This window comes from Rhinolophus sinicus, chromosome X (assembly GCF_036562045.2).
Source record: "Rhinolophus sinicus isolate RSC01 chromosome X, ASM3656204v1, whole genome shotgun sequence".
In the NCBI taxonomy this organism is placed as follows: Eukaryota; Metazoa; Chordata; class Mammalia; order Chiroptera; family Rhinolophidae; genus Rhinolophus; species Rhinolophus sinicus.
The window spans coordinates 14,039,208-14,053,492 of NC_133768.1; the positions used below are offsets into that span (position 1 = coordinate 14,039,208).

Consider the following 14,285-nt stretch of genomic DNA (forward strand, 5'->3'; position numbering starts at 1 on the left):
CTTAAACTCAAGCATCACCTTCTTCATTTTTGCTCCTTCTGACATTTTTGTTTCTCCTACTAACACCACTACTACTTTTCCAGGTACTTGGCCTTAAAACCACAGGTATGACTGAATGTGTGAGGTTCTCTTCTTTCACTCACACATTCAATCAGTGGCCAACATGCACTGTCTCATTTCCCTTTCCCTCGCCACTAGTTTACACCCACATTAGCTCCCACCTGGTCTAATACCATAGCCACCTAACTCATCTCACCACAACTCACCTCACAAGGGTCTTTCCTCACCCCGACCTACCCAACACAGTGTCAGATATGGTCTGAGTTGTTTTCTGCCCAAATTACCTTCCTGCCTCAATAATTTCATTGACTATTAAATTGAACAAACAAATCTTCTGCGGGGCATATTTAAAGTCCCTCACAATTTCAAAGTCACCTGACAACTACTGCCAATCGCTAACCTGCGTTTTATCTACATGAGATACCCTTTCCTCCTCTTCTGCTTCTTGAAATCCTATACAACCTTTAAGGCCTAACAGAAATGCAACCTCCTTCTTGAAGCCTTTCTTCATTACTATCATCTGTTTCCGGCTATGATCTAGTCATTTATTAAACAAATATTTATGAAATTCTTGTTATGTGCTTGGTGCTATGTGGACAGAAGATTCACTATCTACTACAAAAGAGATGGAAATCTAGTTGGAGAGGATTTTAACAAACAATTCTCAAACAAAACAGAATAAAATACAGGCTTTATTAAAAGAGGTAAAAGTGGTATTCTGTGGAAAGATAGAAGGTGCAATTAACTGGGAATGTAAAAGAAGGCTTCTCAAAGGAAGTGGCACTTGCGCTGGTCCTTTAAAGATGAGCATTTCAATGAGCAGGGAAGACAGAGGTTTCAGGCTGAAGACACAAAATGAGCAGAGACTAACAGACGTTCCTGCCTCCTCTACTTGATTATGAAATGCTGGAGGTGCTAAGGTTCCTTCTGGGTTCTCATCTCCCTCTACAGTTTCTCTACCTCCCCTTCCCAGACCTCTCTTCTGAAAGTCAGACTGGAATATTCAAATGGACTGAATATTCAACACCACTGCTAGGATGCTGTCAATTAAAGACTATAGCCTAGTGGCTACAGAAAAAGACAAAGTGAAATATAGAGAGGGTGCTGAATTGAGGCAGATAGCAAAGGGAAATTCCAGGGAGGGAGTGAAGGCACTTACCAACTCTAATCAGAGAACAAAAAGTTGTGAGTTACAATCAATCAACGAATTTGTGAGTTACATTAAAATAAGTCCCATTACTATGCAAAGGGATTTAGTCCAAAAAACTTGAGGGATTTTTAAACTTGATTTTTAAAAATCACACAGATGGTGATCCTCCTTTTTTGCATTACAGCGTGATGAGATTTTAGGTGACCTTTATTTTCTTCCTTCTACTTTTATGTATTATTGGAATTCTTTACAATGGTATGTATTAATCAGAGAAAGTTATTTTCATGAGGGGGTAAGTGCCCTATTTTTTAAAAAATAACCCCTAAATACTGTTACATTATTAAGAAGCTCTATATATACCTTGCTGGTCTATCATGTAAGTTAAACAAATCATATGCATTCTTCAAGAAAAAATTTATATTGTGATGATTACTGGTAGCTATATCAATCACATATAAATATTATTTCAAGGGCTTAAAGCCATCACAAGTTACTTCATCTGAGGCTTGGTTTGCCCCATGTGTATGTAATACCATCTACTACATTTCATAGTGTAGTCATGAAAATTAAAATAAGATAGCACAGGTAGAGCACCTAGCATAGTATCTTGGAGAAGTGGAAGCTCAAAGACTGTTTTCTATTCCACCCCATCTGCCCTAATTAAAAACTCCCTGAGATGAGTGGGTGTTAGCATTAATACTTAACATCATGTTGTAAAATCACACTGTGTTCCTACTTTGATTCCTGAGCATTACTTAATTATTCTTTCAAAGTATGGACCAAAATGGTGTTTAAAGAAAACAGAAATGCGGGGCAGCCTGTTAGCTCAGGTTAGAGCACGGTGCTCTTAACAACAAGGTTACTGGTTCGATCCCCCCATGGGCCACTGTGAGCAGCGCCCTCCACAACTAGACTGAAACAACTACTTAACTTGGAGCTGATGGGTCCTGGTAAAACACACTTAAATAAATAAAAGTTAAAAAAAAAAAGAAAACAGAAATGCTTCAAATATATGGTTAACAGAAGGAAACCAGACTCTGGGTGGTGAGCACACAATTGAGTACACAGCTATTGTAATGTAATGTTGTACACCTGAAATTTATATAATGTTATAAACCAGTTACCCCATTTAATCAAAATTAAAATTAAAAAAAAGACAGAAATGCTAATTTTAACTCCCTCTTAAATTAATTACACACACACACACACACACACACACACACACACACACAGATATACCAGGGATGCCAAAAAAATGTATACAAGTGGACACTTGGGTCCATGTTGCTCAAGCAGTAGTTTGCCATCATCAGAAGTGTATGGACGCTGATGGTAACCACTTTGAGCACCTCTTGTAATTGCAGAAGTCAAGCATGACCTATATTCATCTTTTGTTATTGGTATATGTTGAGTATTACAATTTTAATAGTTTTCCTTTCTTAAAATGTGTGTGTGTGTATTTGTAATGCCCTGACACATAATTACCAAAGAAAGCAGCTGCCATCTACTAACCAGCATTATCAGAAAACTTACATATTCTAGCTAAAGCCAAAAGAAACTTGATGTCACCCTGTGTTGGCTGACTCTGAGATATAAATACTCATGAATATATTATTTCCTTTAGGTGAGTACTGAAAATAGCTTGTGGCCATTTGTGAACCAAAATAACCTTTGTGAACTCCTAGAAACTAGAACGATTTTTTCCTTCTTTTTTACACATTCATCACTCCCCCCTTCAAAAAAAATTAGAATACAGATAAGTAAAAAGAAAAATCACCTATCATCCCACCATCAAACAAGAACACCTGCTGTTAACCATCTGGTGTATATCCTTTCAATTTTTAAAAATCACATATGTAAATCCATATATATTACACATTTGAACCACTCAAATGCACATTTTCTGAATTCCATATATATGTTCAAGGGAAATTCTGCATATATTATAAATTCATAAAACCAACATTTTTAGCTAAAATGAAAACTGGACAATAAGTGCCTGTGCAAAGTTAAGCCCCAGAGGAAACTGCAGAAGAAGATTAACATTACTCTCAACATACTACTTTGAACTGCTTCAGTGCTTTAACACTCAAATAAGAACCCCAAAGTTGGGCTCCATATTACATGGGAGAGAAAATCTCGTTGAGAAAAAAATTAAAAGCTTTGCTTTGTTTTTGCCAGCATAAAGAGAAGGTGCTTCAACTAAATGGATATAAGGAGCAACTCTACTGCATTTTTAAAAATTTCAAATATAAAAAAGCTTCCCCCCAAAAGGTATTAAGTTAGCACTATTTTATAGTGTCTGACATTTAAATTTTTTTGCCAAAAGACCACAATTACACTAAATCAAGTAGTTGTATCTAATAGGCTTTGACCAAGCATAGATAGTCTGAGATCTTCTTACAAAACCATTTATTTTGTCGATTGCATCTTGCCATAGAATTCAGAGCTGATAATAGATCAAAAAATGCTTTGAAAAGTCTTGCACTGTTTTAAAACATTTTCTCAACATGACTAAACAATGTAGGCAGTGATTAAGAGTGGACTTATTAAACCTAAAACTCCCATTGCCTTTATCTGGTTCTGAAGAAAATTCTACAGTGTTTTTGAGAAAGACAGTTTTAAAGGACAACTTAGCAATTTAATGAGTCTGTACTTCTAAGAGTACAGAACCCTTCCCTTACTCATTTGTTTGTTCGGGGGTTTTGTTTTGTTTTGAAGATGAGGTAATATACCTTGAGTCTCTAATTAGAGACTACTAGTTGAGGAGTCAATAAGGGTGACATGGACAAGAACTAAACAAGTCTGACAAGCAAGAAATCTCCCAGAACCTTGCATTTCAGATGTTATAAAATGGATGAATTATAGCATCTCAACCTGAGAGTATAAAGAAACTAAATACAGATGTTAAGCTGAAAAAAATAAATTTGTTCCCACACCAACAGCAAGGTTTGTTGCCGCATTTCTCAGCCAGAAGTCCCATAGGTGGGGATAATGTCCAAACTTGAGCATTCATTATTAGACTTGTTCACTGAATCTCCCATTTGGCAGCCATTAAAATCCACATTTTTTGAAAGCATAAAATGACCTTAAATTGAGACATCAAATTTTTATTGGTATAGAAAAGATTCTCAACTATATTATATATTTACCAGACTAATTTTTTCCTGATGACCAGAGTTTCGGTAATAAATATATTGGGTCGGTGCAAAAGTAACTGCGGTTTAAAACGTTAAAAGTAACTGCAAAAAGAGCAATTACTTTTTCACCAACCTAATAACAGTTACACCCACAATGCAAAGAGATGCTGAGATACCTCACTTTCTACAACCTGGTCTCTACCTTCCCACCTCTCCTATAACTGCTTTCCAAGGCTCCAATTACCTCCTGGCCATCAAACCCCATTTCAGCATTTCAGTCATTCTGACATTTTAGGAGCCCCGTGTGATAGGTCACCCCTCATTCAGGGCACCTCTCCTCTTTGAGCCTCAGGCATGTGTTACTCCCTCATTTTCCCACCTCTATTATCCCTCTGTGTCTACTTCCTTCTTCTGTCCTAGCCATTGATCTTCTCTAGTCACTCAGTCTGTTCCTCTAAAGATTTTTTTTTATTGGGGAAGGGGAACAGGACTTTATTGGGGTACAGTATGTACTTCCAGGACTCTTTCTCCAAGTCAAGTTGTTGTCCCTTCAGTGTCAGCCGTGGAGGACGCAGCTCAGCTCCAGGTCCAGCTGCCGTTGCTAGTTGCAGGGGGCGCAGCCTACCATCCTTTGCGGGAGTCAAACTGGCAACCTTGTGGTTGAGAGCCCACTGGCCCATGTGGGAATCCAACCGGCAGCCTTCGGAGTTAGGAGCATGGAGCTCCAACCTCCTGAGCCACCGGACCAGCCCCTCAGTCTGTTCCTCTAGATTCTAGAAGTTTGAGAGTCTAGAATTTCATTCTAGTCCATGGCTGACACGACATCGCTATATGGATGACTCCTGTATCAGCATCTCTAGTCCCAGTCTCTCTCCCAAATTTCTAGTCCAGCCAATTGAATGTCAGTTTGAATGCTTCACAACCATCTCAAACACCACGTATTTTAAAATCAAACTCTTTTTGCCCTCCAAAATGTGCTCCTCTTCTTCTGCTTCCTATTTTAAAGTTTCTAGAGGAACAATTTTAATTATGCTTAATAAAGTCTGCCCCAACAAATTAGAAATTAGTCTTTTTTTATGTCAAAACAAGCTCAAGAAAAACACTATTTTAAGAATTTTTAAGTTATCTAAAAAAATTATAGCCTGCAAGTTAAAATAATCACTTGCAACTTTAAAATAATTTATGTGAAACCTATGCGTTCAGTTAAGTATGTTATATCAGAAAACAGATAAATGAAAGACGAGTCAAGGGTTGCCAAAATCCCAGTTCATAGTTGTAAATTCCTAAGGTTTTAAAGCACAGCCACAGGCTAATTGTCCAAAGACCTGTTGCCCACCAACATTTGCGGAGGACTGGAGTTAATAGCAGGGCATGTCAATTTACTACAGGCAGCTCTCCATGCAACATTTTGACAAAAGAACTGGGTCAGGTTACAGCCTGTTCCTATTATCACAGCAGTCTAGATTTATGGTTTCTAACACCGGCTCTACAAGAAATAATGGAAATGATGACAACAACAATCCCTGCTAGACAACAGACTATAGAAAAGCATGCAATAAACCACAATTTGAAGTAACCAGAAAACTAAACATCTCTGACAATGCTTCATATATGAGGCAGGTATCAGTAAATTACCCATTTAAATATTTCTGCAACCTCTCAAAATCTCAACACAAAAAATTTCTAATCAGAATTTCTAGTCTAAAACCAAGTAATGTATATATGCATTTATCATTATTGAGTACTATATTTTCTTTTAATACCGTAACCATCAAAGACAAAGTGTTTAATTTGAACACATTTATGAAAATCTACCAAGTTAATAAAAATAAAGATGACCATTACTTTTCAAATAACTTTAAAGTATATTGAAAAATACTCCAAATAATACTTTAAATCTATCAAAAGAAAAAAATGACACAACAGTTTCACAGCAAAGGGCACGATCACAACTGTATTCAAAGGCAAGAGAACTGGAAAATACACTTGATTCACTCACTGCTTAAAACTAAATATATAATCAAAATCTTAAAGCAGCTAAAAATGATGAAAGGTGGGAAAAGTAACCAAATGTTAAAAAAAAAAAAAAGAACTTTGTCAATACATGTACTTAAAAGGCTATGTCAAGGCTACAGGGCACATACCAAGCAAATGAAGCTGTTTATGTCTGGAATTCAACACAGGTTAATCCTTATGAGAAACAGAGGTCGAGAAAAATCAAATATGTAGTCTAAAGAGAAGAAGCAAAGAGAGTCCCACCAATTTTTCCAAGAAAAGAAAGCATCTAAGGTATGCCCTAGAATTGCAATATATCTGTCCCTTCTGAAGTTTACAATGGGATGTTACCACAAAAGGTGGGCACTCTCTTTCCGCTCTTACAACAATTTGCTCCTATAAACTTTAGGAAGGGGCAGAGCCACAGCCATAAACACAGGTCACGAGTAGTAGTAAGCAGTCAAATGCTCTCTATTTCCAAATGTTTTCCAGCTCTTTACTCATACAAAGCTTCTTTTTTAACTCCTTGGTTAAATAAGGAATTCATCTAGCCCAGGTCATATGACTATGAAATTAAATTGAACAGCACCATCATATAAACTGCTTTATAGGAATCTCAAATCTTTCCCTTTTAACACAATAAGATATCCCTACTTCTTACATTAAAACCTTTCCATTACATGCCCCAAAAATGAAAGATCTGACTCTGGGTGGTGAACACACAATGTGATTTATAAATGATGTAATACAGAATTGTACACCTGAAATCTGTGTAACTTTACTAACAATAGTCACCGCAATAAACTTTAATTTAAAAAATGAAAAATAAAGGTTTCGAGATGTTTAGTAAAAATCACTTAGCACAAAAATCACTAGTATTATTACCTCTAAGATGAGAAAGGTTCACTTATATTAAACATAAAAACAAAATAAGCAAAAATGCCTTATTCATGAAAACCAAAGAACATATGCACATATCAAATCCTGGATGGTTTCTGAAATTTTCTCAACTTACCCAGCTTTAAAAACCACCACCTCTGCTTTCTTTTTAAAAATAAGATGTTTTCACTGAAATAAAGGCATTTCTATGCTTAGTAGCCAAAGCCCAAACTAGTTAGAGCCTGGGAAACTTATCACTAAACTGTACCAACCCATTTTAATCTAAGATAAACAGCAGTGGTTTCTTTCATCTATGTTCCCAAGACAAAAGGATCATAAATAAGACCTCAAGCTGAGGAAGGATGAACTTTTTCTGTCAAAATCACCAACATTTGCCATTTTTTAAATTTCCACATTTTTGGTTCCTGAAATCAACAATTACTTCAAATTCTAAGAGATTATGTAGTAATTTTCATACATTAATAATGTTCCTACACGACAGGGATGTCCCCTATCACCTCCGCTTTTCAACATAGTGTTGGAAGTCCTTGCCAGAGCAATCAGGCAAGAGAAAGAAATAAAAGGCATCCAAATTGGGAATGAAGAAGTTAAATTATCACTCTTTGCAGATGACATGATGCTATATATAGAAAACCCTAAAGACTCCACCAAAAAGCTATTAGAAACAATCAACAAATACAGTAAAGTTGCCGGCTACAAAATCAACGCACAAAAGTCCATTGCCTTCCTATATACTAACAATGAAATCTCAGAAAAAGAAATACAAAAAACAATTCCTTTTGCAATTGCAGCAAGAAGAATAAAATACCTAGGAATAAACTTAACCAAGGATGTGAAAGACCTACATGCTGAAAACTATAAGACATTTTTGAAAGAAATTGAAGAAGACACAAAGAAATGGAAAGACATTCAGTGCTCATGGATTGGAAGAATCAATATAGTTAAAATGGTCATATTACCCAAAGCAATATACAGATACAATACAATCCCCATCAAAATCCCAATGGCATATTTTAAAGAAATAGAACAAAAAATCATCAGATTTGTTTGGAACCACAAAAGACCCCAAATAGCCAAAGCAATCTTAAGGAAAAAGAACAATAATGGAGGTATCACACTTCCTGACTTTGGCTTGTACTACAGGGCTACAATAATCAAAACAGCATGGTATTGGCAGAAAAACAGACACATAGACCAATGGAATAGAATTGAGAACCCAGAAATAAAACCACATAAATATGGACAGATAATTTTTGACAAAGAAGCTAAAAACATACAATGGAGCAAAGACAGCCTCTTCAATAAATGGTGCTGGGAGAATTGGATAGCCACGTGCAAAAGAATGAAACTGGACTGCTATTTGTCACCATGTACCAAAGTTAATTCAAAATGGATCAAAGACTTAAGCATAAGACCTGACACAATAAACTGCATAGAAGAAAACATAGGTACTAAACTTATGGACCTTGGGTTCAAAGAGCATTTTATGAACTTGACTCCAAAGGCAATGGAAGTAAAAGCTAAAATAAACGAATGGGACTATATGAAACTTAAAAGCTTCTGCACAGCAAAAGAAACCATTGACAAAATAAAGAGGCCACCAACTGAATGGGAGAAGATTTTTGCAAACAGTGCCTCCGATAAGGGCTAGTATCCAGAATATACAAGGAACTCATGCAACTCAACAACAAAAAAACAAACAACCCAATTGAAAAATGGGCAGAGGACTTGAAGAGACATTTCTCCAAAGAGGACATACAAATGGCAAATAGACATATGAAAAAATGCTCAACATCACTAATCATCAGAGAAATGCAAATCAAAACCACAATGAGATATTACCTCACCCCAGTCAGAATGGCTATCATCAACAAGACAAATAATAACAAGTGTTGGAGAGGCTGTGGAGAAAAAGGAACCCTCATACACTGTTGGTGGGAATGCAGACTGGTGCAGCTGTTATGGAAGGCAGTGTGGAGGTTCCTCAAAGAATTACGAATAGAATTGCCATATGACCCAGCAATCCCTCTCCTGGGTATCTACCCAAAAAATCTGAAAACATTTAGAGATAAAGACACGTGTGCTCCAATGTTCACTGCAGCTTTGTTTACGGTGGCCCAGACATGGAAACAACCAAAATGTCCTTCGATAGATGAATGGATAAAGAAGTTGTGGTATATATACACAATGGAATACTATTCGGCAGTGAGAAAAGATGATATAGGAACATTTGTGACAACATGGATGGATCTTGAGAGAGTAATGCTGAGCGAAACAAGTCAGACAGAAAAAGCAGAGAACCATGTGATTTCACTGATATGTGGTATATAAACCAAAAACAACAAAAGAACAAGACAAACAAATGAGAAACAGAAACTCATAGACACAGACAATAGTTTAGTGGTTGCCAGAGGGTAAGGGGGGCAGGGGGTGGGGGGTGGGAGATGAGGGTAAGGGGGATCGAATATATGGTGATGCTTCCCAGATTCCACCCAGAACTGACTCTGGGTGATGAACACACAATGGGATTTATAGATGATGTAATACAGAATTGTACACCTGAAATCTATGTAATTTTACTAACAATTGTCACCCCAATAAATTTAATAAAATAAAATTTTAAAATAAATAAATAAATAAATAAAAAATAATGTTCCTAAAATTCTTAGGAGTGCTTGATTTGCTTACTCCAAACTACAAAACATCTGGCAATACCAGACCAATATTCACACCATAGCCTCCTGGCTCTAACGTTGATGACGGCTGGCAGAGCTCACTGTGTTCGTATTTTGTATATCCTAAAACCAGAAATGTGACTATGAGGAGACAATGAGACTCCCAGGGAAAGGAGCTAATAGAGAAGATGACCTCAGATTTCCATTCACAACTGGAATGAGAACAGAGCTGGCATAAAGCGGGGGAAAGTTACAGACAGGGTAACCTGGCAAGAAAGAAAAAAAAAAAGGATAGAGGTGACTAATAACTCAAATAGCAGAGTATCCCTTGCATCTGCCAGTGTTCCAGTACCTAAAGCTAAAAATCATTTCTATTAACCCAAAGAGAGGGGCAGTAAAATACTCAAGTGAAATTTCCCTCCTCCTCCCTCTCCCCCCACCAACTCCCCAAGAGCTCAAACTAAAACTGAGGTTTGGATCTTACTTAAATGGAACAAGGAGCTACATCATTTTCATTGAAGCAACTTGGTATTTACTGGGTCTTTTCAAGGCACTTTACTATCATCAATTATTTCTCCTTGAGGCAGCGCAGGACTACCCTGACCATTTCAATGATGTGGAAACAAACACCAACAGCAAAGTGAACAGGGGCAGGAAGAGGGGTGATAGGAAGCATCTGGGAGGAACAGGCAGGCAACTAAAAAGGAACAAACCCAAAAGAAAATGAGAGTCACATCTGGCTTATAGCTGACCATCATAACCCTTACTTGTTATTTTTGAGCTCAGAGAAATTTCTCAAACATTTTGAACAAAGAAAGTGCTCTAATTTATCAGTGAGTTAATATCTAGTTACAGCCTTACTACTTGGTCATAGAAGCAAAGATTTTTAGCATTAAAAATAACCAGTCTCCAGAGCACATTTTGATTTCAACTTATACCAACCATTCATTTTCCCCCAGTGTTATCTGGTCAACGCAGAAAATAATCTTTCATAAAAATGTATAGCTTTATACCGTTTCCCCGAAAATAAGACCTAGCCAGACCATCAGCTCCAATGCGTCTCTTGGAGCAAAAATTAATAGTAAATTTAATTTTTTACTTAATTATAGTAAAATTGAGAACTTATTTTACTTAATTATAGTAAAATAAGACCGGGTCTTACATTGTATTATGTAAGACCCAGTCTTATATTAATTTTTGCTCTAAAAGACGCATTGGAGCTGATGGTCCGGCTAGGTCTTATTTTCAGGGAAATATAGTATAATCCTAACAAAAGAGGCACAAAGTTAATATCAAGTCAGAATATTCAGTTATACCCAGAATTTTGTTTAGAGAATTATGAGCAAAATCCCTGAATTTGCCCTTGAAATAAAACGACTTGTTCTACGTTCATACTGATTTTCTTAGCTATAACCTTGAACTTTTCAGGAATAAACTACTGACAGGAAGCCTTAAACACCCAGAAACCAGCATACATAGAAGCCTCTGAATAAATGTACATTGAACTGAACTCCATACTGCAGACAGCACAGGCACTTAATAAAGATGTGTTGGTTGAAGCATAAATCAAAAGGACGGACCAACTGCTTCATGAGAAAAACTGATACCATCTCTTTAAAACTAACTCCTTCCATCACCATGTATTTGATCCCTCGGAGTGAAGGAGAACTGACTGGGTGGTGAACACACAATGGGATTTATAGATGATGTAATACAGAATTGTACACCTAAAACCTATGTAACTTTACTAACAATTGCCACCCCAATAAACTTTTAAAAGATAAAAATAAATGATTAAAATGATAAAAAAAAAACTGACTCCAATGATATAATGATATACACATTATATCATTAGCTTTAAAGCATCTTCACAGATAATGTAGTTCAGTCACATTAATCTTTTTTTTCCAAATTATCAATTTCAAATCAAATCTTATTCTCTGGAGGAAAACAGATATACACCTATAAGAAGCTTGTATGGTTGTGTGATATATATGAAATTTATTTAAAAAGTTCGAAGCCATTTTAAATGGTGTTTAAGTTTTTGAAAACATTCTAACAGACTGTTTTGAAGACTATGGATAAAGCTACAACCATTATTAGGTGAGTGCTCATAAACTCACTTTCTCAAAATCCCAATTGGACTCATTTCCAAAAGCTTATTTTCACATTCCTCCCATTAAATATACAAAACCACAGAAGGAAAGAACATTCATCCCTGGAAATACAGTATTTAATGAGTAATTAAGGAAAAGAAAGGCAAAATTGTCATTACTGAAGAACATTCCCAAGCAGTTATTGATAAATACTATCTCCAATAATTCTGTAAATCTTATGATCATAATGAAATACTCACTTTCCTTACCTCCGTTTCCCCCACTAACCGATCCATTCACTTTCTACAGATGTCCCAAAGTCACCCTACAAGTAAATCATAAATGCTAATCTTTTAATTCTTCAAAATAGACGCCGATTTCAAACTGTAATCACACTTCGTTAATGAATGACAAATGTTTTACAACCTTTTTTACCTTTTAAAAAAACTCAATAGTTTTAAATGGGAACTTGTAACTAAATAGTTGTGCTGCCCAAACATTTTCGGAGAGACCAATTACAGTTCAGCCCTAAAGCTATGTAGATTCACACTAGGATGCAGCACAACCACTATCCAGGTGAAAGAAGCGAGAACGCTGTCTCTAAACGAAGGCAGCAAAGGTCCCTAGCCCGTCATGCCGCGAAAGTACGCGGCTGCTCCTCAGGAGAGTAGGAACCCCGCTCTCCGGCCCCCCCCACCAGCACCAGAGCGGGCCGCGCCCTACCGCCCCGCTACTCCCCTAGCACAAGCTAATGGCGCTCCCCCTTGCCCCCCCACTCCCGCCCCTCCCCACTCCCGCCCCTCACCCCCGACCCCTTCCCCCCACCCCTGCCAACCGCCTAGAGCCCCCGGCTCCGAGTCCGACAGGCACCTAGCACCAGTACCCGAGCTACGGGGGCATCCTTCAGAGCTGAAGTTTCCCTCCCAAACTCCAAAAGTTACTTCACAAGTCCCTGTGAGAGGCAACCGGGCGGGTTTCAGCCCAGACCACGCACTGTAAGCCCCGCCACCCACCCGCGCCGCCCCGGGGCCCCGGCCCGGCCCCACACACCGCGGGAGGATGCTCCGGAGGGTGCTGTCCGCGCTTCAGGTCAAGGGGCGACTAGGAGAGGGCGGCCCCGCGGCGACAGAAGCTGAGGGCACTACGTGGGGCAGGGGAGCTCTGGCCTCCGAGGTGGGGCCACTGAGGGTGGGCGACAGGGGTGCAGTGCCAAGTTAAAGCCGGACACCGCGGGACAGTAAGGGGGCGTTCCTCGCGCGGGACGCGCCGTGAAGGGTTCCCGGCCACCCGCCCGCCCGCCCGCGGACAACGGCCAGAGCCCAGACGCCACCGCTCGGCCTCTCTGGTCCTCACGGGGCCCGGAGTCTCCACACACCTTGGGGATCGTTGGCGAAAATACAGTCACACTGGTCACTCTGTCCCGCGAGCCAGCACCGGTCTTCACACCGCCGCCGCCATGTTCGAGAAGCCGCGCACTGAGCCGCGCATGCCCCGCAACCGCCACTGGCGCCCCGCCCCCACCTTCACCAGCCCGCGTGCCCAGCGGTTGCCGCGAGCACGCCCTTTGACCGCGGCCGCGTGCAGCGCCCGAGCTGGCCGCCCAGCCGAAAACCCGCGCGCGCAGTAACGGACGATCAGACCTGGCGAGCCCCGAAAAGCCACTGGCAGTTTTCCCTTATCCTCTTCTCACTATCTGCCCTCCCGCCAAAAAAAAAAAAAAAAAAAAAAAGCCAGTCGCAGCCCCTACATCCAAGACAGAGGTGGGCCCTCACTGCGCCCTCAGAGTGTGCGTTAAGTTCCATCCCAGGAATTCAACCCCCTTAGCCATTGCCTTCGAGTCTCGGCCACCACCCATCCTGGCCACGCGCCGAAAAGGCAGGCGCTTCTCTAGAAACTCAAGCAAGTTTGATGAGAAGACAAAAACAGCTCCTTAGAGCAGCTTGAGCAAAGCCACTCCTTCGAGGGTTGTAGCATATACCTTAAAACAGCTTCCCCCCACCCACCCAAAGGGTTTTTGCCACTCATTCTCCAACTCCACATTCTCAATTTAGTTGTTCCTCTTAAGATAACGGAAACTAGATTAACCCAAGGAGAAAATAATGGGCTTACTGGCTGCAAGGTGCTGGAGAGCATCCTCAAGAGTGGGTTTCAGAGACTCCTCTCCTCGATCACGCGACTCCTCTCGTCGATCACACGACTCCTCTCCTCGATCACGTTCATCCGGGTGAGAGCTGTTGAAAACATGGAGGTCTCATCTAAAAGGAGGGGG

The 14,285-nt window shown here is 39.4% G+C and overlaps 1 protein-coding gene across 2 annotated transcripts in view; it reads right to left on the reverse strand.

The window, feature by feature from the left end:
* The window catches only part of SCML2 (Scm polycomb group protein like 2), a 71,550-nt gene extending 58,055 nt beyond the window's left edge, over positions 1-13,495 (reverse strand). The window contains exons 1-2 of one of the 2 annotated variants that reach the window (XM_074323703.1): positions 13,392-13,482; positions 12,286-12,341 (exon numbers count right to left, since the gene is read on the reverse strand). In XM_074323703.1, the coding sequence (XP_074179804.1) occupies positions 12,286-12,312 (27 nt within the window). In that variant the 5' untranslated portion in view covers positions 12,313-12,341; positions 13,392-13,482. Of the gene's footprint in view, positions 1-12,285; positions 12,342-13,391 lie in introns of both variants that reach the window. The other variant, XM_019755382.2, reaches the window with a different exon arrangement.
* Between the last annotated feature and the right edge of the window lie 790 nt (positions 13,496-14,285).